Source organism: Tachyglossus aculeatus, chromosome 7 (assembly GCF_015852505.1).
Source record: "Tachyglossus aculeatus isolate mTacAcu1 chromosome 7, mTacAcu1.pri, whole genome shotgun sequence".
NCBI lineage: Eukaryota > Metazoa > Chordata > Mammalia > Monotremata > Tachyglossidae > Tachyglossus > Tachyglossus aculeatus.
In genome coordinates this window covers 6,287,381-6,315,248 of record NC_052072.1, presented here as the reverse complement: position 1 = coordinate 6,315,248, position 27,868 = coordinate 6,287,381, and the positions used below count along the sequence as shown (strand labels likewise).

Sequence of the window (27,868 nt, the reverse complement as noted above, 5' to 3'; positions counted from 1 at the left end):
CTGACTTCTAAGCCCGTGCTCTATCCACTAAGCCATGCTGCTTCTCACTCTTCATTCATTCAATCGAATTTATTGAGCATTTATTCTGTGCAGAGCACTGTATTAAGTGCTTTGGAGAGTACAATATAACAACAAACAGGCACACTCCTGCCCACAATGAGCTCAGAGTCTACGGGGGAGACAGACATTAATATAAATAAATTATAGATATATACAGATAAATACATATGTGCTGTCGGTATGGGAGAGAGGATGAATGAAGCAAGTAAGCAAGGAGCAAGTAAGAGTGGCATAGAAGGGAGTGGGAGGAGAGGAGAGTTTAGACAGGGAAGACCTCCTGGGGGAGATGGGCCTTCAATAAAGCTTTGAAGTCGGGGAGAGCAATTAACTGCCTGATATAAGGAGGGAGGGTGTTCCAGGCCAGAGGTAGGATGTGGACAAGAGGTTGGTGGTGAGAAAGATGAGATGAAGGTACAGTGAAAAGGTGGAAATTAGAGGAACGAAGGGTGCGAGCTGGGTTGTAGTAGGAGAGTAGCAAGGTGAGGTAGGAGGGGGCAAGGTGATTAAGTGCTTTAAAGCCAATGGTGAGGTCCAGAATTGCTGTAGCTGACGCCGGGTAACCCGAAATATTCATTCATTCAATCGTATTTATTGACTGCTTATTGTGTGCAGAGCACTGTACTAAGCACTTGGGAAAGTACAATATAACAATAAACAGTGACATTCCCTGCCCATAACGAGCTTACAGTCTAGATGGGGGAGGCGGAGGTGGGGGCAGACATCAATACAAACAAATAAAGTTACAGAAACAGTGTGAAAACCGAAGGTCCGCTTGGTCTCCCTCTAGCTGCTATGGTCTTATTCCTCCTTTATACCTACCTCTTTAATAATAATAATAATAACAATAATAATAATAATGGCATTTATTAAGCGCTTACTATGTGCAAAGCACTATTCTAAGCACTGGGGAGGTTACAAAGTGATCTGGTTGTCCCAAGTCTTCATCCCCATTTGAAAGATGAGGGAACTGAGGCCCAGAGAAGTGACGTGACTTGCCCAAAGTCACACAGCTGACAATTGGCAGAGCCGGGATTTGAACCCATGACCTCTGACTCCAAAGCCCATGTTATTTCCACTGAGCCACGCTGCTTCTCTTTATGACCTATTCTCCTATGTGGACACAAACTAGCTGCAATTATCCTAACTAATTATTATTTCTCCTTTATAAGGATCTCTTTATGACCTATTTTCCTACGGGGATACGGATTGACTGCAATTATTCTAATGAATCCCTCTTGAATCCTTGTAGCACTAATATTATAAAGTCAAATTATTGCTTCACCGTACTGTGCGTATCATGATCTTTGCAACTCCACCTTACACGTACAGTACTTCAGAATCCAAGTAACCCAGGGTCTTGCGACCCCTATTTCAAGATAACTCTGCTGCACAGATCATTTTCCTAAATAAATAAAGTTCAGTCCACTTCTCCCCACGCCTCAAGAACCTCCAGTGGCTGCCCATTTAACTCCACATCAAACGCTCCTGACTTTCGGCTTTAGAGCTCTCAATCTGCTTGGTCTCTCCCTCCTCACCCCACTGATCTACTCCAGCCCAGCCCACGTATTTCTCTCCTCTAGCACCAGCTATGCTCCGATCTCGTCTATCTCGCTGACGACTCCTTTTCAACATCCTTCCTCTAACCTGGAACTCCCTCCTCCTCCAAAGACGCCAGACCACCACTCTCCCCACCTTCAAAGCATTATTAAGATGACATCTCCTCCAAGAGGCCTTACCTGATTAAGCCCTCTTTTTGCAGGCTCTCTTTCCATTCTGCATCATCTAAGCACCTGGATTTTTGGACTTTGGATAGTAGCCCCACCCTCAACCCCACCGAACGTACTTATGTATCTTCAAATTAAACTCCTCACCCTCGGCTTCAAGGCTTCCATCCCCTTGCCCCTTCCTCCCTCACCTCCCTCACCTCCCTTGTCTCCTTCTCCAGCCCAGCCCGCACACTCCGCTCCTCTACTGCTAACCTCCTCATTGTGCCCCTTTCTTGCCCGTCCCGCTGTCGGCCTCAGCCCAAGTCCTTCCCCTGGCCCGGAATGCCCTCCCTCCACACATCCGGCAAACTAGCTCTCTTTCTCCCTTCAAAGCCCTACTGAGAGCTCACCTCCTTCAGGAGGCCTTCCCACACTGAGCCCCCTTTTTCCTCTCCTCTCCCCATCCCCTGCCACATCCTACCTCCTTCCCCTCCCCACGGCACTTGTATATATTTGTACAGATTTATTACTCTATTTACTTGTCCATATTTACTACTATATTTTATTAATGATGTGCATATAGCTATAATCCTATTTATTCTGACGGGTTTGACACCCGTCAACATGTTTTGTTTTGTTGTCTGTCTCCTCCTTCTAGACTGTGAGCCCATTGTTGAATAGGGACCGTCTCTATATGTTGCCGACTCGTACTTCCCAAGCGCTTAGTACAGTGCTCTGCACACAGTAAGTGCTCAATAAATACGATTGAATGAATGAATATATTTGAAATTACTTATTTATATTGGTGTCTGTCTTCCCTTCTAGACTCTAGGCTGGTTGTGGGCAGGGCATGTGTCCGTGAACCCTGCTGCACTGTGTTCTCCCAAGTGCTTAGAAAAGTACTCTGCACACAGTAAGCACTCACTAAATACCGTGGATTAATATTTTATACTTTGTCCATCTCCCCCATTAGAATGAGAGCCCTCTGTGACCAGAGACTGCCGCTCATGCTTCACGTTGTCCTCAGTGCAGAACAGAGCACCCAATGGCACTCAATAAATACTTTTATTCAAGCAGCACAGCTCAGTGGAAAAAGCGTGGCTCAGTGGAAAGAGCACGGGCTTGGGAGTAAGAGGTTATGGGTTCGAATCCTGCCTCCGCCACTTCTCAGCTGTGTGACTTTGGGCAAGTCACTTCACTTCTCTGGGCCTGTTTCCTCATCTGGAAAATGGGGATTAAGACTGTGAGCCCCAAGTGGAAAAACCTGATCACCCTGTATCTCCTCCAGTGCTTAGAACAGTGCTTGGCACATAGTAAGCGCTTAACAAATACCAAAATTATTATTATTATTATTATTGCCGCTGCTTCTGCCTCCCTCTCTCTGCCAACTGGGGTTTTATTCCACGCTTTCCCAAAAGCATGGAAATCATTTCCAGCGCCTGCTTCTTCTGATCAGTAGGATTTACTGAGCTCTCACCCAGGGCACAGTGCTGTACTAAGCGGTTGGGAGCATAAGGTAGAAAGTTTGCAGGAGGGTCCTGTAGTTAAAAGATCCCTAAAAAAGTGAAAGGAGAGCAGCGGGCCGAGACAGAGTCCCAAATCCCAGCATCGATAGTACTTATTGAGCGCTTACTGTTTGCACAGCACTCTAACCACTTGGGAAAGTTCAATGTAACAATATAACACACATGTTCCCTGTCCACCACGAGCTTACAGTCTAGAGTGTGACTTAGAGACTGCCTGCTCCTTGGATCTGCACAGTACAGTGCTCTGCACACAGTAATAATAATAGTAATAATAATAATAATAATAGTGGCATTTATTAAGCACTTACTATGTGCAAAGCACTGTTCTAAGTGCTGGGGAGGTTACAAGGTGGTCAGGTTGTCCCACGGGGGGCTCAGAGTCTTACAGATGAGGTAACTGAGGCTCAGAGAAGTTAAGTGACTTGCCCAAAGTCACACAGCTGACAATTGGTGGAGCCAGGATTCAAACCCATGACCTCTGACTCCAAAGCCCGGGCTCTTTCCACTGAGCCACGCTGCTTCTCCAGTATGTGCTAAACAAATACAACTGAATGAATCTGGGTTTTTGTTCTTCTGGGAAATGGCAGGAATTCCAGCTGCGGCTCAAGAGAGAGAAAAGCAAAATTCTGCCAGGAAGGGGGAACCGATAACAAGAGTCATGACAATCAAGGGGCTCAGTACAGACTTCTGCACCCAATAAGTGCTCAAAAGATACCAATGATTGATCGGTTGATCAAACAGAGGCCCATTAGCAAAAGCCTCGGTTATACCCAATCCAACTAAAAGTTCCGGCTCTGATGGGAGGAGTTGTTACATCTCCCGGTAATAATAACGACGGTATTGATTACGCACTCGCCGTATGCCAAGCACCATGCTCGACGCAGGATAATTAGTCAGGACATGGCCCCTGCCCAACATGGGGCTCAGATTTTAAGGGGGAAAGAGACCAGGCATATAACAATGATTGCTGACTGGTACAGCGGAAAACTTCCGAGGCCTGGCCTTCTTTCTTTCTTTCATTCATTCATTCGATCAATCATATTTATTGAGCACTTACTGTGTGCAGAGTACTGTACAGAATGCTTGGAAAGTACAATTCGGCAACAGATAATAATAATAATAATGTTGGTATTTGTTAAGCGCTTACTATGTGCAAAGCACTGTTCTAAGCGCTGGGGCAGATACAAGGTGATCAGGTTGTCCCATGTGGGGCTCACAGTCTTAATCCCCATTTTACAGATGGGGTAACTGAGGCACAGAGAAGTTAAGTGACTTGCCCAAAGTCACACAGCTGACAATTGGCAGAGCCGGGGTTTGAACCCATGACCTCTGACTCCAAAGCCCATGCTGTTTCCACTGAGCCACGCTGCCTCTCTCAGATAGAGACAATCCCTACCCAATAATGGGCTCACAGTCTAGAAGGGGGGAGACAAACAACAAAACAAGTAGACAGGCATCAATAGGATCAATATATGTAAATGGAATTATAGATATATACACATCATTAATAAAATAAATGGAATAATTAATAAATATGCACATATATACACAAGTGCCGTGGGGCGGGGAGGGGCGTAGAGCAGAGGGAGGGAGTAGGGGTGATGGGAAGGGGAGGAGAAGCAGAGGAAAATGGGGGGCTCTTCTTCCCTGCTCACCATTTTCTTCTTTGGAAGATGATCGGCCAAGAGGAATAACATACTCTTCAAGTCTTCTTGAGTGATGTCCTCCGACAGTTCAAACAGCATTTTCCTGGGACAAAGATCCAATTCGATAAATGTTTTTTCTTTTTTTCTTTTTTTTTAAATGGCATTTATTAAGCGCTTACTATGTGCAAAGCACTGTTCTAAGCACTGGGGAAGTTACAAAGTGATCAGGTTGTCCCACGGGGGGCTCACAGACTTAATCCCCATTTTACAGATGAGGTAACTGAGGCACAGAGAAGTTAAGTGACTTGCCCAAAGTCACACAGCTGGTAATTGGCAGAGCTGGGATTTGAACCCATGACCTCTGACTCCAAAGCCCATGCTCTTTCCAACTGAGCCACGCTGCGGGCATGGGAGATGTACAGCCTCTCTTTTGTACTTCTCGTGTGCTTAGTACACTGCAACACACCCAGTGGGCATTCAGTAAATACCAACACAACAACTACTTCTACTACTTGGAGAAGCGGCGTGGCTCAGTGGAAAGAACCCGGGCTTTGGAGTCAGAGGTCATGGGTTCAAATACCGGCTCCACCACTTGCCAGCTGTGTGGCTTTGGGCAAGTCACTTCACTTCTCTGGGCCTGTTACCTCATCTGTAAAATGGGGATGAAGACTGTGAGCCCCCCGTGGGACAACCTGATCACCTTGTAACCTCCCTAGTGCTTAGAACAGTGCTTTGCACATAGTAAGCACTTAATAAATGCTATTATTATTATTATTACTATTACTACTGTTTGGCCACAGATCCTACAAGGAAGAACACCACCTGCCCAGGTCTATCTCGCTGATGGTAGCTTTTAGAGTCAAACTGCTTAAATAAGGTTTCAGTTTGTTATTATCATTGTATTAAGTACTGAATAAGTTTCTAACATTGTGTGCTAACAATAATAATAACAATAATAACAACACCTGTAGTATTTGTAAGTACTTTCTATGTGCCAGGCATTGTTCTAAGTTCTGGGGTGGATTCAAGCCAACTGGGCTGGGCACAATCCCCAGCCCACATGGGGCTCACAGTCTTAATCCCCATTTTATCTTCATCCCCATTTTACAGATAAAGTAACTAAGGCACAGAGAAGTTAAGGGACTTGCCCCAGTGTCACTTGCCCCAGTGTCACACAACAGACAAATGGTGAAGATGGGATTAGAACCAGGGCCTTCTGACATCCAAGCCCATGTTCTATCCACTATGCCGTGCTGTACTGGTAAGCGCTACGACAGATATGAGGTAATGAGAGTAATAATAATAATAATAATAATAATGGCATTTATTAAGCGCTTACTATGTGCAAAGCACTGTTCTAAGCGCTGGGGAGGTTACAAGGTGATTAGGTTGTCCCACAGGGGGCTCACAGTTTTAATCCCCATTTTCCAGATGAGGTAACTAAGGCACAGAGAAGTTAAGAGTAGACATAGTCCTTGTCCTTCAAGTCCCTTGGATTCTCCCAAGTGCTTTCTACAGTGCTCTGCACACAGTTAGCGTTCAATACACACCACTGATGGCCCTCCCTGTCTAAGGGGCGGGAAGAGACAGTAATCTCCATTTTATAGACGAGGTAACAGAGGCCCAGAGAGATGAAGTGACTTGCCTAAAGTCACACAGCAGGGCCAGTTGCAAGGCTGGGTTTAAAGTCCAGGTCGCCTTACTGGAAGGAAACGTGTCAGCTAATTTGGCTAATTTTAGACTGTGAGCCCACCTTTTAGACTGTGAGCCCACTGTTGGGTAAGGACTGTCTCTATATGTTGCCAACTTGTACTTCCCAAGCGCTTAGTACAGTGCTCTGCACATAGTAAGCGCTCAATAAATACGATTGATGATGATGATGATGATGTATTGTTCTCTCCCAAGCCCTTAGTACTTTGGACATAGTAGTTGATCAATAAACCTTATTTGTGAGGAAATAGTCTCTTCATCGTACATTCGGTTCTGTCAGGAATGTGTTTTCACTCCACATTTTCGGCAGAATCAGGGAATGTTCTTCCAACTATTCCACTCTGTCTGGGTGCAGAGCGATATGATATCAGAAGCCGTTGTGGATGTAGAGATGCACAGCCCTGAGGACTGTAAGCTCCTCGGGAGCAGGGATCACAGCTACAAACTCTGTTTATATGTATATAAATATACATCTCACCTGTATATATAATATCTCACCTGTATATATGTATATATGGTTGTACATATTTATTACTCTATTTATTTATTTATTTATTTTACTTGTACATTTCTATCCTATTTATTTTATTTTGTTGGTATGTTTGGTTCTGTTCTCTGTCTCCCCCTTTTAGACTGTGAGCCCACTGTTGGGTAGGGACTGTCTCTATGTGTTGCCAATTTGTACTTCCCAAGCGCTTAGTACAGTGCTCTGCACATAGTATGTGCTCAATAAATACGATTGATTTGGTTGCACGGTTGTAATTTCCCAAGGCCTTAGTACACAGCGGAGTGGATAAAGCCCGGGCCTGAGAGTCAGAAGGTCACGGGTTCTAATTCCAGCTTCGCCACTTGTCTGCTGTGAGGCCTTGGACAAGTCACTTTGCTTCTCTGGGCCTCAGTTCCCTCATCTGTCAAATGGGGATTAAGACTGTGAGTCCCGTGTGGGACAGGGACTGCGTCCATCCCGATTTGCTCGTATCCACTCCAGCGCTTAGTACAGAGCCTGACGCATAGTAAGGGCTTAACAAATACCTCGATTATCATTATTATTATATTAAGCAGCGTGGCTCAGTGGAAAGAGCCCGGGCTTTGGAGTCAGAGGTCATAGGTTCAAATCCCGGCTCCGACAACTGTCAACTATGTGACTTTGGGCAAGTCACTTAACTTCTCTGGGCCTCAGTTCCCTCATCTGTAAAATGGGGATGGAGACTGTGAGCCCCCCGTGGGACAACCTGATCACCTTGTAACCCCCCAGCGCTTAGAACAGTGCTTTGCACATTGTAAGCGCTTAATAAATGCCATTATTATTATTATTATTATTATTACTACAATGTCTTGCACACAGTAAGACCTCAATAAATACCCCTGATGGATTAATCGATAGATGACACTGGCTACAGTGGAGCATGACCTAGTGGAAGCAGTGTGCCATAGTGGTTAGAGCACGGGCCTAGGAGACAGAAGGTTGTGGGTTCTAATCCTGGCTCTGCCACTTGTCTGCTGTGTATTCTTGGGTAAGTCACTTTACTTCTCTGGGCCTCAGTTTCCTCATCTGTATAATGGGGATTAAGACTATGAGCCCAGTGTGGGACAGGGACTGTGTCCAACCCAATTTGTTTGTAGCCACCCCAGCATTTAGTACAGTGCCTGGCACACAGTAAGTGCTTTTAACAAATACCAGAATTATTATTCTAAATAATAATGATGATGGTATTTATTAAGCGCTTACTACGTGCAAAGCACTGTTCTAAGCGCTTGGGGGGATACAATGTGATCAAGTTGTCCCACATAGGGCTCACTGTAATAATAATAATAATAATATTAATAATAATAATAATAATGTTGGTATTTGTTAAGCACTTACTATGTGCCAAGCACCATTCTAAGTGCTGGGGGAGATACAAGGTAATCAAGGTTATCCCATGTGGGGGCTCACAGTCTTCATCCCCACTTTACAGATGAGGGAACTGAGGCACAGAGAAGTTAAGTGACTTGCCCAAAGTCACACAGCTGACAAGTGGCGGAGCCGGGATTAGAACCCACGACCTCTGACTCCCAAGCCTGGACTCTTTCCACTGAGCCACGCTGCTTCTCTAAGCACTGTACTAAACCCTGGGGTAAATATGAGGTAATCAGGTCAAACACAGTCACACGGGACTCACAGTCTAGATGGGAGGGAGAACGGGAATCGAATCCCCATTTTACAGATGAGGAAACTGAGGTCCAGAGAAGTGAAGTGACATGCCCACGCTGCTTCTGGTTTTCTTTCTAAGCACCATCCTGTGAGGACTTTTAGACTGTGAGCCCACTGTTGGGTAGGGACAGTCCCCCTCCCATCCTCTTACTGTGGGGGTTCCCCAAGGTTCAGTGCTTGGTCCCCTTCTGTTCTCAATCTACACTCACTCCCTCGGTGACCTCATTCGCTCCCACGGCTTCAACTATCATCTCTACGCTGATGACACCCAGATCTCCATCTCTGCCCCTGCTCTCTCCCCCTCCCTCCGGGCTCGCATCTCCTCCTGCCTTCAGGACATCTCCATCTGGATGTCCGCCCGCCACCTAAAGCTCAACATGTCGAAGACTGAGCTCCTTGTCTTCCCTCCCAAACCTTGTCCTCTCCCTGACTTTCCCATCTCTGTTGACGGCACTACCATCCTTCCCGTCTCACAAGCCCGCAACCTTGGTGTCATCCTCGACTCCGCTCTCTCGTTCACCCCTCACATCCAAGCCGTCACCAAAACCTGCCGGTCTCAGCTCCGCAACATTGCCAAGATCCGCCCTTTCCTCTCCATCCAAACCGCTACCCTGCTAATTCAAACTCTCATCCTATCCCGTCTGGACTACTGCACCAGCCTTCTCTCTGATCTCCCATCCTCGTGTGTCTCTCCACTTCAATCCATACTTCATGCTGCTGCCCGGATTATCTTTGTCCAGAAACGCTCTGGACATATTACTCCCCTCCTCAAAAACCTCCAATGGCTACCGATCAATCTGCGCATCAGGCAGAAACTCCTCACCCTGGGCTTCAAGGCTGTCCATCACCTCGCCCCCTCCTACCTCACCTCCCTTCTCTCCTTCTACTGCCCAGCCCGCACCCTCCGCTCCTCCACCACTAATCTCCTCACTGTACCTCGCTCTCGCCTGTCCCGCCATCGACCCCCGGCCCACGTCATCCCCCGGGCCTGGAATGCCCCCAATCCCTCTGCCCCTCCGCCAAGCTAGCTCTCTTCCTCCCTTCAAGGCCCTGCTGAGAGCTCACCTCCTCCAGGAGGCCTTCCCAGACTGAGCCCCTTCTTTCCTCTCCCCCTCGTCCCCCTCTCCATCCCCCCGTCTTACCTCCTTCCCTTCCCCACAGCACCTGTATATATGTATATACGGTTGCACATATTTATTACTCTATTTATTTATTTATTTATTTATTTATTTTACTTGTACATTTCTATCCTACTTATTTTATTTTGTTGGTATGTTTGGTTCTGTTCTCTGTCTCCCCCTTTTAGACTGTGAGCCCACTGTTGGGTAGGGACTGTCTCTATGTGATGCCAATTTGTACTTCCCAAGCGCTTAGTACAGTGCTCTGCACATAGTAAGCGCTCAATAAATACAATTGATTGATTGATTGATTGATTAGGGACTGTCTATATATGTTGCCAACTTGTACTTCCCAAGCGCTTAGTACAGTGCTCTGCACACAGTAAGCGTTCAATAAATACGATTGATTGATTGATCGACTGCAGGTTGGAAAGGCTGAACATTTTTTTGTTCTGGAGAGCGGAAGTTCACTGAGAAGCAGCATGGCACAGTGGCTAGCACCTGGGCCTGGGACTCAGAAGGTTACGGGTTCTAATCCCGGCTCTGCCTCTTGTCTGCTGTGTGACCTTGGGCAAATCACTTCACTCCAGAGCTTAGAACAGTGCTCTGCACATAGTAAGCGCTCAACAAATACCAAAATTATTAATTATTATTCTCTGGGCCTCAGTTACCTCATCTGGAAAATGAGGATTGAGACTGTGAGCCCCATGTGAGGCAGGGACTGTGTCCAACCCAATTTGCTTGTATCCACCCCAGCGCTTAGTATACAGTGCCGGGCACACGGTAAGCGCTGAACAAATACCACAATTATTACTATTATTCATTCATCCTTTTTGAGCACTTAATGTGTGCAAAGCACTGTATAAATGCTTGGGGAGAGTCCAATACAATGGACACATTCCCTTCCCACACAGACTTGCTCCCTTTATTCATTCCCCATCCCCGCCCCAAAGCATTGTTTTTCGTATCAGTCATTTGTTTCTAGTAATGTCTGACTCCCTCTTTAGACTGTAAGGTCACTGTGGGCAGGGAATGTGTCTGTTATGTTGTTGCATTGTAATAATAATAATAATGGCATTTATTAAGCGCTTACTATGTGCAAAGCACTGTTCTAAGCGCTGGGGAGGTTACAAGGTGATCAGGTTGTCCCACGTGGGGCTCACAGTCTCAATCCCCATTTTACAGATGAGGTAACTGAGGCCCAGAGAAGTGAAGTGACTTGCCCAAAGTCACACAGCTGACAATTGGCGGAGCCGGGGTTTGAACCCATGACCTCTGACTCCAAAGCCCATGCTCTTCTCCACTGAGCCACGCTGCTTCTCTATAATAATGATGGCATTTGTTAAGCGCTTACTATGTGCAAAGCACTGTTCTAAGCGCTGGGGAGGATACAAGGTGATCAGGTTGTCCCACTTGGGGTTCACAGTCTTAATCCCCATTTTACAGATGCAGGTAACTGAGGCCCAGAGAAGTGAAGTGACTTGCCCAAAGTCACACAGCTGACAATTGGAGGAGCTGGGATTTGAACCCATAACCTCTGACCCCCATCTTACCTCCTTCCCTTCCCCACAGCACCTGTATATATGTATATATGGTTGTACATATTTATTACTCTATTTATTTATTTATTTATTTATTTTGCTTGTACATTTCTATCCTACTTATTTTATTTTGTTGGTATGTTTGGTTCTGTTCTCTGTCTCCCCCTTTTAGACTGTGAGCCCACTGTTGGGTAGGGACTGTCTCTATGTGTTGCCAATTTGTACTTCCCAAGCGCTTAGTACAGTGCTCTGCACATAGTAAGCGCTCAATAAATACGATTGATTGATTGATTGATTGACTCCAAAGCCCGTGCTCTTTCCAATGAGCCACCAACTGAGACCCAAGCGCTTAATACAGTGCTCTGCACGCAATAAGTGCTCAAGGAAGCTTACGGCCTAGAAGCCTCACCTGAATGGAGAGAGTTTGCCCTTGGCGGGCAGTTCCTTGATGACCTTTTCCTTGGTGTAGCCAACATGCTTGAGCAGAGCGTGCTGCCTGATGTGGTAGAGGAGTTCGACCACCACGAAAGGGTTTTCCCGGTTCAGCCTGTCCCCGTCCTCCAGGTGCTGGAAGATTTCCTGGGCGGACCGCACCTTCTCCAGCTTCTTGAAGGGGATCCAGTCGTTGCAGAGGAACTTGAGGGCCTCCACCTCTTCGCTGCCCAGGTTCTTGTCGATGTTCAGGAGCTGCTGACGGAAGCCAACGCCGCGATCGTCGTTCATGCTGCCGGCTCCTCCTCGTCCCTCGTCGGGCGGCCTAACGCTCTGCGCGAGAGGAAACGGAGTCCATCCTCCGCTGGCGGGGAGGGGAGGATGAGTCCGGCCAGCGGGCCTCTGCCCCGACTGGGGGCTTTAAGGCCTGGGGAAAAGGCCACGGGGCGAAGAGGCAGGAGGCTTGGGTTCTAGTCCCTGCTCTGCCGTGGGACCCTGAAGAAGTCACTTCACCTCTCTGGGTCTTAGTTCCCCTCAAATGAAATAAGCAATTCATTGTATTTATTGAGCACTGTGTGCAGAGCACTGTACTACGTGCTTGGGAGCGTATGGCATAATAGAAATGTTCCTTGCCCACAATGAGCTTACAGTCATTGTGTCATTATCATTATCATTATCATTATTCCGTGGCTCAGTGGAAAGAGCCCGGGCTTTGGAGTCAGAGGTCGTGGGTTCGAATCCCGGCTCCGCCACAAGTCTGCTGTGTGACCTTGGGCAAGTCACTTCACTTCTCTGAGCCTCAGTTCCCTCATCTGTAAAAATGGGGATTAAGACTGGGAGCCCCACATGGGACAACTTGATCCCACTGTAACCCCCCCAGCGCTTAGAACAGTGCTTTGCACATAGTAAGCGCTTAACAAATGCCATCATTATTATTATTATTATTGTGGAGAGAGAGAGGAAGAGAAAGAGAGAGAGAGAGAGAAGGAAAGAGAGATAGAGAGAGGAACAGAGAGGAAGAGAGAGAAAGGAAGGAAGGAAGGGAGGGAGGGAGGGGAAGGAAGGAAAGGGAAAGGGAAAGGGAAAGGGAAAGGGAAAGGGACATGTGCGCCCAACAATTCCACATTGGCAGTTTTTGCCCTCCTCCCACTCACAGGTGAACTTCACCACTGGTGATGTAGACTTCAAGTCCTCAGGCTAAACCCCACCCCTTCCCACCACCCCAGCACACTGAAGCGCACCCCACGATACCAAGGGGTATCATTATGTTAGGCTCGTTAGGTGAAGGGTTAGGACCGCGGAACCGTGGATGAGGGTGGGAAGCGCTTCCCCATCGACTCACACGCAGTTAGCTGGGATCCGGCCCCCAACCAGCTCCACCATTACCACTGGGCACTGCAGATAAGGAAAATGACATTGTGACTGGGGCCCTGCCCAGCCCTGCCCTCCTCGCCGTTTTCCTGACCCCCCAGCCCACCCAGCTGCAGTTTTTATCAATCGTATTTATTGAGTTATCAATCGTATTTATTGAGCGCTTACTATGTGCAGAGCACTGTAAAGTTTTTCCAACTTTAATCCCAATGATAGGTGCTGGGGACCCAGGAGGGTGGGCCAGGCAATTGAGGAGGGGGCAGAGTGGGATCCTCAATCAATCAATCAATCAATCGTATTTATTGAGCGCTTACTGTGTGCAGAGCACTGTACTAAGCGCTAGCGAAGTACAAGTTGGCAACATACAGAGACAGTCCCGACCCAACAGTGGGCTCACAGTCTAAATCCTCCCTCTGCAGTAATTAGACATAACACTGGGGTGGGGCTTAGGCCTATATGCAGTCATTTATATTGATTCTACTGATGCCTGTTTACTTGTTTTGATGCCTGTCTCCCCACTTCTAGTCTGTGAGCCCGTTGTTGGGTAGGGATTGTCTCTGTTGCCAAATTGTACTTTCCAAGTGCTTAGTACAGTGCTCTGCAAACAGTAAGCGCTCAATAAATACGATTGAATGAATGATCAGCAGACAACCCTGACTGAGCCCTTCTTTCTTCTCCCTCTCCCTTTAGTGTCGTCCTGACTTGCTCCCTTTATCCAGCGCTTAGTAATATTAATAATAATGATGGTATTTGTTCATCGCTTACTATGTGCCACGCACTGTTCTAAGCGCTGGGGGAGATGCCAGATAATCAGGCTGTCCCATATTGGGCTCACAGTCTTAATCCCCATTTTATAGATGAGGTAACTGAGGCACAGAGAAGTTAAGTGGCTTGCCCAAGGTCACACAGCAGACACGTGGCGGACCCAGGATTTGAACCCATGTCCTCTTACTCCCATGTCTGGGCTCTTTCCACTAAGCCAAGCTGCTTCATAGAGTTCCCATCTTACCTCCTTCCCTTCCCCATAGCACCTGTATATATGTTTGTACATATTTATTACTCTATTCATTTCTTTATTTATTTTACTTGTACATATCTATTCTATTTATTTTATTCTGTTAGTATGTTTGGTTTTGTTCTCTGTCTCCCCCTTTTAGACTGTGAGCCCACTGTTGGGTAGTGACTGTCTCTATATGTTGCCAACTTGTACTTCCCAAGCGCTTAGTCCAGTGCTCTGCACACAGTAAGCGCTCAATAAATACGATTGATTGATTGATTGATTAGTACAGTGCCTGGCACAAAGTAAGCTCGTAACAAATACCACAATTATTTTGTTATTACTATTATTCATTCCCCACATGCCCAGCCCCACGGCACTGATGTCTGTATCTATAATTTATATGAAAGTCTAGAGGGGGAGACAAACAATTAGCTCATGTTGGGCACGGAATGTGTCTGTTGTCTTGTTATAGTGTACTTTCCTCAGAATTTAGTACAGTGCTCGGCACACAGGAAGCGCTCATAAATACAACTAACTGATTGACACAAGTGGGCTATAACCCCTAGGTTGGGCATATTGCGGGGTGGTTTCTAACAGATTGCAAATTCCTTTAGGAGACGGATCGTTTCTAACACTACAGTACTCACCAGCGCTTAGAACAGTGCTCCAGCGCTTAGAACAGTGCTTTGCACATAGTAAGCGCTTAACAAATGCCATTATTATTATTGTTATTATTATTATTATTATTATTATTATTATTATTATTATTATTATAGTACAGTGCTCTGCATAGAGTAAACACTCAATCAAAGCAGAGAAGCAGGGGGGACTAATGGATAGTGGACAGGTCCGGGAGGCGGAAGGACCTGGGTTCTAATCCCGGCTCTGTCACTTGTCTGCTGTGTGACCACGGGCAAGTCACTTAATTTGTCTGTGCCTCAGTTACCTCATCTGTCAAATGGGGATTAAAACTGGGAGCCCCACGCAGGACAACCTGATTACCTTGTATCCCCCGCAGTGCTTAGAACAGTGCTGGGCACATAGAAAGCGCTTAACAAAGACCATTATTATTATTATTTAATTTCTCTTTGCCTCATTTCCCTCATCTGTAAAGTGGGGATTAAGCCTGTGAGCCCCATGTGGGACAGGGACTGTGTCCAACTTGATGAGCTTATATCTACCCCAGCGCTCAGTAAGGTGCCTGGCACAGAGTAAGCGCTTAACAAATAACAATAAAAAAATAAATAAATGAAAACTACTGATTAGTCATATTCTGGAGTATTCCTGTTTATAGCTATCTTCATCTTTGGAGATGTCTCCCTTGGTGAAATTCACCTTATGGAAAAGAAGCATGGCTCAGTGGAAAGAGCAAGGGCTTTGCAGTCAGAGGTCATGGGTTCAAATCCCAGCTCTGCCAACTGTCAGTTGTGTGACTTTGGGCATATCACTTCACTTCTCTGGGCCTCAGTTACCTCATCTGTAAAATGGGGATTAAAACTGTGAGCCCCCCCATGGGACAACTTGATTACCTTGTAACCTCCCCGGTGCTTAAAACAGTGCTTGGCACTTAGTAAGCGCTTAACAAATACCCATCATCATCATTATTATTATGTGTGTGTGAGTCTCCTACTTACCAATCTCAGAATTTCTTCTGCCTTCAACTTCTCCAGAATGCAATCCCTCTAATTTTCAAAGTTCTCCTGAAACGCCACCTTCTCCAGGAAAGCTTCCCTGGGAAATTCCCAACTTCAAGCTGTGTCCGCCCTCCAGCTTCCTTCAGCCAGGCATCGTCTTGTCAGAGAGGACACTCCCCTTCCCTCCAAGCAGTTGCTCCTGAGGGGAAATTCCGAGGGTGACGATTCCAATATTCATTCATTCATTCAATCGCATATATTGAGCGCTTACCGTGTGCAGAGCACTGTAATATCCACCACTCCTTTTTCCCCATCACGTGCTCCTCAATCTCCCTCAGTGATCCTCCCCTCTTTTCCCTGCATCTTCCACTTCCTCTTTCTTTTCCCTCCCTCCCTACACCATTCATTTATTCAATTGTACTTATTGAGCACTTACTGTGTGCAAAGCACTGTACTAAGTGCTAGTGTTTATTAACAGTAATAATAAGAAGAACTGTGGTATTTGTTAAGCTCTTCCTGTGTGCTAGGCACCGTACTAAGTGCTGGGGTGGGACCGTCTCTATATGTTGCCAACTTGTACTTCCCAAGCGCTTAGTACAATGCTCTGCACACAGTAAGCGCTCAATAAATATGATTGAATGAATGAATGAATATAAGCAAATCATGCTGGACACAGTCCCTGTCCCATGTGGGGCTCACAGTCTCAATCCCCACTTTACAGATGAGGTCACTGAGGCCCAGAGAAGTGAAGTGACTTACCCGAGGTCACACGGTAGAGAAGTGGCAGAGAAAGGATTAGAACCCATGACCTTCTGACTCTCAGGCCCATATTCTATCCACCACGTCCTGCTGCTTCTCTAATACTGCCTTTGGAGGATTAAGCGCTCAATAAATTCCACTGATTAATTGATAAAATGGCAGCAGTTCATTATACCCACTTCAAAATTCCTGATTAATTGATAAAATGGCAGCAGTACATTATACCCACTTCAAAATTCTCCCAATACACCGCTTTGCGTTTAACCCTTTGTCTTTGGGAGGCAGTGGCAGATTCACTTTACAGATGCAAGGGTTGGGACCGTCTCTATATGTTGCCAACTTGTACTTCCCAAGCGCTTAGTCCAGTGCTCTGCACAAAGTAAGCGCTCAATAAATACGATTGAACGAATGAATGAAAGAAGGAGGTTCTGGAGAGAGTTAGAAACACAGTGAGAAAAAGGGAGAGGGTAAACTATCTCCCTCCGTCTCTCCGCCACCTGCTCCACCACCGCTCCTAACCGGGATGACGCCTCGCAACAGGTCAGGCCAGAAGGTAAGGCAGGGCTTGGGCAGAGGATAATAATAATAATAATGGTATTTATTAAGCGCTTACTATGTGCAAAGCACTGTTCTAAGCGCTGGGATCATGGCCGAGGAGCGGTGCTGCTCAATTAATCGCTCATATTTATTGAGCGCTTCCCGGATGCGGTGCACTGGACTAGGCGCTTGGGAGCGTCCAATGGCCCAATACCACAGACACATTCCCCGCCCACAGTGAGCTTACAGTCTAGGTGCTCCCACCTTAGAGAAGCAGCGGGGCTCAGTGGAAAGAGTGCGAGTTTGGGAGTCAGAGGTCGTGGGCTCCAATCCCAGCTCTGCCACTTATCAGCTGTGCGACTTTCGGCAAGTCACGTCACTTCTCTGTGCCTCATTTACCTCATCTGGAAAATGGGGACTAAGACTGTAGGACAACCTGATGATCCTGTATCTCCCCCAGTGCTTAGAACAGTGCTTGGCACATAGTAAGTGCTTAACAAATACCAAATTATTATTATTACTCTCTCTCCCCGTGGGGCGGGGCCTCATGGCCACCAGAGGGCGCTACTCCCAGCCTAGGCCCTCTCCCCCACGCTGCCATGGAGTGGGGGCTCTCAGTCACCAGGGGGCGCTAGTCCCAGCCTAGCTACATGGGGCAGGTGCTCATGGCCACCAGGGGGCGCTACTTCCAGCTTAGCCCGTCTCCCCCACGCTGCCGTGGGGTGGGGACTCTCAGTCCCCAGGGGGCGCTACTCCCGGCCTAGCCACCCGGGGGCGCTCTATCCAGCCTAGCCACTCTCCTTCACCCCGCCCCGGGGCGGGGGCTCGGGGCCACCAGGGGGCGCTAGTCCCAGCCCAGCCCCTCTCCCCAGCTCTGTCCCAGGGCAGGTTCTCGGGGCCACCAGGGGGCGCAAGTCCCAGCCTAGCCACTTCCTAGGGGAAGCAGCGTGGAGCAGTGGAAAGAGCCCGGGCTTTGGAGTCAGAGGTATGGGTTCAAATCCCTGCTCCGCCAGTTGTCAGCTGTGTGACTTTGGGCAAGTTACTTCACTTCTATGGGCCTCAGTTCCCTCATCTGTAAAATGGGGATTAAGACTGTGAGCCCCATGTGGGACAACCTGATCACCTTGTAACCTTCCCAGCGCTTAGAACAGTGCTTTGTACATAGTAAGCGCTTAATAAATGCCATTATTATTATTATTAGCCCCTCTCCCCCACGCGGCCGTGGGGTGGGGGCTCTCAGTCCCCAGGGGGCACTACTCCCAGCCTAGCCACCCGGGGCAGGGGCTCAGAGCCACCCGGGGGCGCTATTCCCAGCCTAGCCTCTCTCCTTCACCCCACCCCGGGGCAGGTTCTCAGGGCCACCAGGGGGCGCTAGTCCCAGCCTAGCCCCTCTCCCCAGCTCTGTCCCAGGGCAGGTTCTCGGGGCCACCAGGGGGCGCAAGTCCCAGCCTAGCCACTTCCTAGGGGAAGCAGCGTGGAGCAGTGGAAAGAGCCCGGGCTTTGGAGTCAGAGGTCATGGGTTCAAACCCCGGCTCCACCAGTTGTCAGCTATGTGACTTTGGGCAAGTTACTTCACTTCTCTGGGCCTCAGTTCTCTCATCTGTAAAATGGGGATGAAGACTGTGAGCCCCCCGTGGGACAACCTGATCACCTTGTAACCTTCCCAGCGCTTAGAACAGTGCTTTGCCCATAGTAAGCGCTTAATAAATGCCATTATCATTATTATTATTAGCCCCTCTCCCCCACGTGGCCGTGGGGTGGGGGCTCTCAGTCCCCAGGGGGCGCTACTCCGGGCCTAGCCACCCGGGGGCGCTATTCCCAATTTAGCCACTCTCCTTCACCCCACCCCGGGGAGGGGGCTCGGGGCCACCAGGGGGCGCTAGTCCCAGCCTAGCCCCTCTCCCTAACTCTGTCCCAGGGCAGGTTCTCAGGGCCACCAGGGGGCGCTATTCCCAGCCTAGCCCCTCTCCCCCACGTTGCCCTGGGGTGGGGACTCTCAGTCCCCAGGGGGCGCTACTCCGGGCCTAGCCACCCGGGGGCGCTCTATCCAGCCTAGCCACTCTCCTTCACCCCGCCCCGGGGCTGGGGCTCGGGGCCACCAGGGGGCGCTAGTCCCAGCCTAGCCCCTCTCCCCAACTCTGTCCCAGGGCAGGTTCTCGGGGCCACCAGGGGGCGCTATTCCTAGCCTAGCCCCTCTTCCCCACGCTGCCGTGGAGTGGGGGCTCTCAGTCACCAGGGGGCGCTACTCCCGGCCTAGCCACTCTCCTTCACCCCGCCCCGGGGCGGGGGCTCGGGGCCACCAGGGGGCGCTAGTCCCAGCCTAGCCCCTCTCCCCAACTCTGTCCCAGGGCAGGTTCTCAGGGCCACCAGGGGGCGCTAGTCCCAGCCTAGGCCCTCTCCCCAACTCTGTCCCAAGGCAGGTTCTCAGGGCCACCAGGGGGCGCTATTCCCAGCCTAGCCCCTCTCCCCCACGCTGCCGTGGAGTGGGGGCTCTCAGTCACCAGGGGGCGCTAGTCCCAGCCTAGCTACCCCAGGCAGATGCTCAAGGCCACCAGGGGGCGCTAGTCCCAGCCTAGCCCCTCTCCCCCACGCTGCCGTGGAGTGGGGGCTCTCAGTCACCAGGGGGCGCTAGTCCCAGCCTAGCTACCCCAGGCAGGTGCTCAAGGCCACCAGGGGGCGCTATTCCCAGCCTAGCCCCTCTCCCCCACGCTGCCGTGGAGTGGGGGCTCTCAGTCACCAGGGGGCGCTAGTCCCAGCCTAGCTACCCCAGGCAGGTGCTCAAGGCCACCAGGGGGCGCTATTCCCAGCCTAGCCCCTCTCCCCCACGCTGCCGTGGAGTGGGGGCTCTCAGTCACCAGGGGGCGCTAGTCCCAGCCTAGCTACCCCAGGCAGGTGCTCAAGGCCACCAGGGGGCGCTATTCCCAGCCTAGCCCCTCTCCCCCACGCTGCCGTGGAGTGGGGGCTCTCAGTCACCAGGGGGCGCTAGTCCCAGCCTAGCTACCCCAGGCAGGTGCTCAAGGCCACCAGGGGGCGCTAGTCCCAGCCTAGCCCCTCTCCCCCACGCTGCCGTGGAGTGGGGGCTCTCAGTCACCAGGGGGCGCTACTCCCAGCCTAGCAGCGTGGCTCAGCGGAAAGAGCCCGGGCTTTGGAGTCAGAGGTCACGGGTTCGTACCCGGCTCTGCCACCTGTCAGCTGTGTGACTTTGGGCAAGTCACTTCACTTCTCTGGGCCTCAGTTCCCTCATCTGTAAAATGGAGATGAAGACTGTGCGCCCCACGGAGGACAACCTGATCACCTTGTAACCTCCCCAGCGCTTAGAACAGTGCTTTGCACACAGTAAGCGCTTAATAAGCGCCATCATTATTATTGTTATCCGGGGCAGAGGCTCAGGGCTCCCGGAAGGGGGCGCTGCTCCTGCCCGCGGCGCGGGCCTGCGAGGGCGCTCCCGGCCACCGGGGGGCGCTGCTTTCCGGCAGGTCGGGGCCGGTCTCGGCCTCCCTCACTCATTCAATCATTCCATCGTATTTATTGAGCACTTACTGCGTGCTGAGCACTGTACTAGGCGCTTGGGAAGTACAACATGGAGAGACGGTCCCTACCCAACAACGGGCTTACAGTTTTATAATAATAATGTTGATATTTGTTAAGCGCTTACTATGTGCAAAGCACTGTTCTAAGCGCTGGGGTAGATACAAGGTACTCAGGTTGTCCCCCGTGGGGCTCACAGTCTTCATCCCCATTTTCCAGATGAGGGAACTGAGGCCCAGAGAAGTGAAGTGACTTGCCCAAAGTCACCCAGCTGACAATTGGCAGGGCCACATTTGAACCCACGACCTCTGACTCCAAAGCCCGGGCTCTTTCCACCGAGCCACGCATGCCTATTTACTTGTTTTGGTGTGTACATATTCCTTCCATCATCTTTACTGAGCGCTTACTGCATGCAGAGCACTGTACTAGGCACTTGGGAAGTACAACATAGAGAGAAGGTCCCTACCCAACAACGGGCTTACAGTTTTATGCCTATTTACTTGTTTTGATGTGTATATATTCCTTCCATCGTCTTTACTGAGCACTTCCTGTGTGCAGAGCACTGTACTAAGCGCTTGGGAAGTACAAGTCGTCAACATGGAGAGACGGTCCCTACCCAACAACGGGCTCACAGTTTTATGCCTATTTACTTGTTCTGATGTGTATGTATTCATTCCATCGTCTTTATTGAGCGCTGACTGTGTGCAGAGCACTGTACTAGGCGCTTGGGAAGTACAAGTCAGCAACATAGAGAGGAGGTCCCTACCCAACAACGGGCCTACAGTTTTATGCCTATTTTAGACTGTGAGCCCACAGTAAGCGCTCAATAAATACGATTGATGATGATGATATTTACTTGTTCTGATGTGTATATGTTCATTCCATCATCTTTATTGAGCGCTTACTGTGTGCAGAGCGCTGTACTAGGCGCCTGGGAAGTACAACATAGAGAGATGGTCCCTACCCAACAACGGGCTTACAGTTTTATGCCTATTTACTTGTTTTGATGTGTATATATTCCTTCCATCGTCTTCATTGAGTGCTTACTGTGTGCAGAGCACTGTACTAGGCACTCGGGAAGTACAAGTCGGCAACATGGAGAGACTGTCCCTACTCAACAACGGGCTCACAGTTTTATGCCTATTTACTTGTTCTGATGTGTATATATTCCTTCCATCGTCTTTATTGAGCACTTACTGTGTGCAGAGCACTGTACTAGGCGCTTGGGAAGTACAACACAGAGAAACGGTCCCTACCCAACAACGGGCTCACAGTTTTATGCCTATTTACTTGTTTTGATGTGTATATATTCCTTCCATCGTCTTTATTGAGCGGTTACTGTGAGCAGAGCACTGTACTAAGCGCTTGGGAAAAGCCCAATTCAGCAACAGAGACGGTTCCTGCCCAACTAATGGGCTCATGGCCTAGAAAAGGGGGGGAGGCAGACAACAAAACCAAACCAAACAAGTAGACGGGCACCAAGAGCATTCCCCTCCACCCGGGTCCCCACGGGGACAAAAGACACACACATTCATTCATTCAATCGTATTTATTGAGCGCTTACTGTGTGCAGAGCACTGTACTGAGCGCTTGGGAAGTCCAAGTTGGTAACATCTACAGCCGGTCCCTACCCAACAGCGGGCTCACAGTCTAGAAGGGGGAGACAGACAACAAAACAAAACATATTAACAAAATAAAATAAATAGAATAAATATGTACAAATAAAATAGAGTAATAAATCCGTACAAACATATATACATATATACAGGTGCTGTGGGGAGGGGAAGGAGGTAAGGCGGAGGGGGGGATAGGGAGGGGCGCACACACACAGCCCCGGGGGGAGGGGGCTCCCAGGGCTGCACCTCCCCTCCCCCCTTAATAATAATAATAATGATGGCATTTATTAAGTGCTTACTATGTGCAAAGCACTGTTCTAAGCGCTGGGGAGGTTACAAGGTGATCAGGTTGTCCCACGGGGGGGGCTCACAGTCTACATCCCCATTTTACTGATGAGGGAACTGAGGCCCAGAGAAGTGAAGTGACTTGCCCAAAGTCACACAGCTGACAAATTGGCAGAGTCGGGATTTGAACCCATGACCTCTGACTCCAAAGCCCAGGCTCTTTCCACTGAGCCACGCTGCTTCTCACCGCTTCCTCCTTCCTTCCACCCCTTCACCGCTTCCTCCTCCTCCTCCCCCGCCCAGTTTGCATTGGGGCCAGCAACGTGGCTCGGTGGAAAGATCCCCGGCCTGGGAGTCGGAGGTCATGGGTTCGAATCCCACCTCCGCCACTTGTCAGCCGGGTGACTTTGGGCAAGTCATTTCACTTCTCTGGGCCTCAGTTCCCTCATCTGGAAAATGGGGATGAACACTGTGAGCCCCCGTGGGACAACCTGATCACCTTGTCTACCCCCCCCCCCAGTGCTTAGAACAGTGTTTGGCACCTAGTAAGCGCTTAACAAATACCATCATTATTACTATTATTATTCTCTGTGCCTCAGTTCCCTCATCTGTAAAATGGGGATGAAGACTGTGAGCCACCCATGGGACAACCTGATCACCCTGCATCCCCCCCAGCGCTTAGAACAGTGCTAGGCACATAGTAAGTGCTTAACAAATGCCATCATTATTATTATTAATATTATTATTATTCTCCGGCCTCAGTTCCCTCATCTGTAAAATGGGGATGAAGAACCTGATCACCTTGTATCCCCCCCGAGTGCTTAGAACAGTGCTCGGCACACAGTAAGCACTTAACAAATGCCATCATTATTATTATTACCTAGTATCTTTCCCAGCGATTAGAACAGTGCTAGGCATATACTAAGCTCTTAACAAATACTGTTATTATTATTATCTTGTATCCCCTCAGCACTTAGAACAGTGCTCAGCACATAGTAAGCACTTAACAAATGCCACTATTATTATTATTACCTTGTCTTGTATCTTTCCCAGCCATTAGAACAGTGCTAGGCACATAGTAAGCACTTAACAAATACTTTCATTATTATTATTACCTTGTATCCCCCCAGTGCTTAGAACAGCGCTCGGCACATAGTAAGCGCTTAACAAATGCCATCATTATTATTACTTTGCATTCCCCCCCGAGCGCTTAGAACATTGCTCAGCACATAGTAAGCGCTTAACAAATACCATCATCATCATTATTATTACCTTGTATGATAATAATAATAGCATTTATTAAGCGCTTACTAGGTGCCAAGCACTGTTCTAAGCACTGGGGAGGTTACAAGGTGATCAGGTTGCCCCACGGGGGGCTCACAGACTTAATCCCCATTTTACAGATGAAGGAACTGAGGCCCAGAGAAGTGAAGTGACTTGCCCAAAGTCGCACGGCTGATACGTGGCGGGGCCGGGATTGGAAATCCATGACCTCTGACTCCAAAGCCCGGGCTCTTTCCACTCCTCCTCAGCGCTTAGAACAGTGCTCGGCACATAGTAAGCGCTTAACAAATACCATCATCATTATTATTATTACCTTGTATCCCCCCCATTGGTTAGAACAGTGCTCGGCCCATAGTAAACGCTTAAATACCATCATTATTATTATTATTATTACCTTGTATCCCCCCCAACGGTTAGAACAATGCTCAGCCCATAATAAGCGCTTAACAAATACCATCATTATTATTACCTTGTATCCCCCCCCCCCGCCACCCCAAGCGCTTAGAACAGTGCTTGGCCCATAGTAAGCGCTTAACAAATACCATCATTATTATTATTATTCCCTTGTATCCCCTCCAGCGGTTAGAACAGTGCTCGGCCCATAATAAGCGCTTAACAAATACCATCATTATTATTCCCTTGCATCCCCCACCGCCCCGAGCGCTTAGAACAGTGCTCGGCCCGTAGTTAGCGCTTAATACCATCATTATTATTCCCTTGTATCCCCCCACGAGTGTTTAGAACAGTGCTCGGTCCATAGTAAGCGCTTAACAAATACTATTATTATTATTATTATTATTATTATTGGAAGTGAAGCTGTGTGGCTCAATGGAAAGATGCCGGGTTTTGGAGTCAGAGGTCATGGGTTCAAATCCCAACTCCGCCACCTGTCAGCTGTGTGACTTTGGGCAAGTCACTTCACTTCTCTGGGCCTCAGTTCCCTCATCTGTAAAATGGGGATTAAGACTGTGAGCCCCACTTGAGAAGCAGCGTGGCTCAGTGGAAAGAGCCCGGGCTTTGGAGTCAGAGGTCATGGGTTCGAATCCTGGCTCCGCCACATGTCTGCTGTGTGACCTTGGGCAAGTCACTTCACTTCTCTGAGCCTCAGTACCCTCATCTGGGAAATGGGGATTAAGACTGTGAGCCCCATGTGGGACAACTTGATCACCTTGTATCCCCCCCCAGCGCTTAGAACAGTGCTCTGCACATAGTAAGCACTTAACAAATGCCATCATTATTATTATTACACAACTTGATTACCTTGTAACCTCCCCAGTGCTCAGAACAGTGCTTTGCACATAGTAAGCGCTTAATAAATGCCATTATTATCATTATTATTATTCCCTTGTATCCCCCCCAGCGGTTAGAACAGTGCTCAGCCCATAGTTAGCGCTTAATACCATTATAATTATTCCCTTGTATTCCCCCCCCCCACCCGAGCGTTTAGAAAAGTGCTCAGCCCATAGTAAGCACTTAACAAATACCATCACTATTATTCCCTTGTATCCCCCCTCCCCAGCGCTTAGAACAGTGCTCGGCCCATAGTAAGAGCTTAACAAATACTATCATTATTATTATTATTATTGGAAGTGAAGCAGCATGGCTCAATGGAAAGAGCCCGGGTTTTGGAGTCAGAGGTCACGGGTTCAAATCCCGGCTCCGCCACTTGTCAGCTGTGTGACTTGGGGCAAATCACTTCACTTCTCTGGGCCTCAGTGACCTCATCTGTAAAATGGGGATTAAGACTGTGAGCCCCACGTGGGACAACCTGATTACCTTGTAACCTCCCCGGTGCTTAGAACAGTGCTTTGCATATAGTAAGCGCTTAATAAATGCCATTATTATTATTATTCCCTTGTATCCCTCCCCAGCGGTTAGAACACTGTTCGGCCCATAGTAAGCGCTTAACAAATCCCATCATTATTATTCCCTTGTATCCCCCCCCCCCCCCCGCCCCGAGCACTTAGAACAGTGCTCGGCCCATAGTAAGCGCTTAACAAATACCATCATTATTATTCCCTTGTATTCCCGCCCCCTACCCGAGCGCTTAGAACAGTGCTCGGCCCATAGTAAGCGCTTAACAAATACCATCATTATTATTATTACCTTGTATCCTCCCCATTGGTTAGAACAGTGCTCGGCACATAGTAAGCGCTTTACAAATACCATTATTATTATCATTATTACCCTGTATCCCCCTCAGCAGTTAGAACAGTGCTCGGCCCATAGTAAGCGCTTAACAAATACCATCATTATTATTGTTACCTTGTATCCCCCCCCCCCCCCCCAGCGTTTAGAACAGTGCTCGGCCCATAGTAAGCGCTTAACAAATACCATCATTATTATTGTTACCTTGTATCCCCCCCGCGGCGGTTAGAACAGTGCTCGGCCCATAGTAAGCGCTTAACAAATACCATCATTATCATTATTACCTTGTATCCCCCCCGGGCGCTTAGAACAGTGCTCGGCCTATAGTAAGCGCTTAACAAATACCATCATTATTATTATTACCTTGTATCCCCCCCGGGCGCTTAGACCAGTGCTCGGCCCATAGTAAGCGCTTAACAAATACCATCGTTATTATTATCATCATCAATCGCATTTATTGAGCGCTTACTATGGGCAGAGCACTGTACTAAGCGCTTGGGAAGTACAAATTGGCAACATACAGAGACAGTCCCTACCCAACAGTGGGCTCACAGTCTAAAAGACTATTACCCCCTCCCCACCCCCACCCCCGGGCGCTTAGAACAGTGCTCGGCCCATAGTAAGCGCTTAACAAATACCATCATTATTATTATTACCTTGTATCCCCCCCAGCGCTTAGAACAGTGCTCGGCCCATAGTAAACGCTTAACAAATACCATCATTATTATTATTACCTTGTATCCCCCCCGGGCGCTTAGAACAGTGCTCGGCCCACAGTAAGCACTTAACAAATACCATCATTGTTACCTTGTATCCCCCCCGCGGCGGTTAGAACAGTGCCCGGCCCATAGTAAGCGCTTACCAAATGCCATGATTGTGATGATTATTTCCTAGAGAGCAGCCCCCCGTGGGAGGGCAGGGGTCAGAGGTCACCTACGCCCCCCTCTGCCTTGGCCCTGTGGGGGTCAGAGGTCATCGGTGGGCGGTGGTGGGCCCAATTCCGGGAAGTCCCTCTTCCTGCTCCGCCCAGTGCTTAGCACCCCGCCCCGAAACCCCCCATCCCCCCCGCGGGGGCTCCGCCCAGTGCTCCGCCCAATGCACCGCCCCTTCATTCATTCATTCCATCGTATTTATTGAGCGCTCACTGTGTGCAGAGCACTGGGCTAAGCGCTTGGGAAGTCCAAGTTGGCAACAACCTGGCAACATCTACACTGTGAGCCCTCTGTTGGGTAGGGACCGTCCCTAGATGTTGCCAACTTGTCCTTCCCAAGCGTTTAGTCCAGTGCTCTGCCCACAGTAAGCGCTCAATAAATAGGAATGAATAATAATAATGGCATTTATTAAGCGCTGACTATGTGCAAAGCACTGTTCTAAGCTCTGGGGCGGTTACAAGGGCATCAGGTTGTCCCACGGGGGGCTCACAGTCTTCATCCCCATTTTACAGATGAGGTAACTGAGGCACAGAGAAATGAAGTGACTTGCCCAAAGTCACACAGCTGACAATTGGTGGAGCCGGGATTTGAACCCATGACCTCTGACTCCAAAGCCCGGGCTCTTTCCATGTGATGCCAATTTGTACTTCCCAAGCGCTTAGTACAGTGCTCTGCACATAGTAAGCGCTCAATAAATACGATTGATTGATTGATTTCCACTGAACCATGCTGAATGAATGAACATATAGAGGAGACGGTCCCTACCCAACAGCGGGCTCACAGTCTAGAAGGGGGAGACAGACAACAAAACAAAACAATATTAACAAAATAAAATAAATAG

General features: G+C 48.8%; 1 protein-coding gene across 2 annotated transcripts in view; it reads right to left on the bottom strand.

Moving 5' to 3' along the window:
* The window catches only part of CASP10 (caspase 10), a 46,088-nt gene extending 19,047 nt beyond the window's left edge, over positions 1-27,041 (bottom strand). For both annotated transcript variants that reach the window (XM_038749312.1, XM_038749313.1), the window contains exons 1-5: positions 26,958-27,041; positions 15,939-16,137; positions 13,276-13,328; positions 11,911-12,266; positions 4,948-5,041 (exon numbers count right to left, since the gene is read on the bottom strand). In XM_038749312.1, coding sequence (XP_038605240.1) covers positions 4,948-5,041; positions 11,911-12,224 — 408 coding nt within the window. In that variant the 5' untranslated portion in view covers positions 12,225-12,266; positions 13,276-13,328; positions 15,939-16,137; positions 26,958-27,041. The remainder of the gene's footprint in view (positions 1-4,947; positions 5,042-11,910; positions 12,267-13,275; positions 13,329-15,938; positions 16,138-26,957) is intronic.
* Between the last annotated feature and the right edge of the window lie 827 nt (positions 27,042-27,868).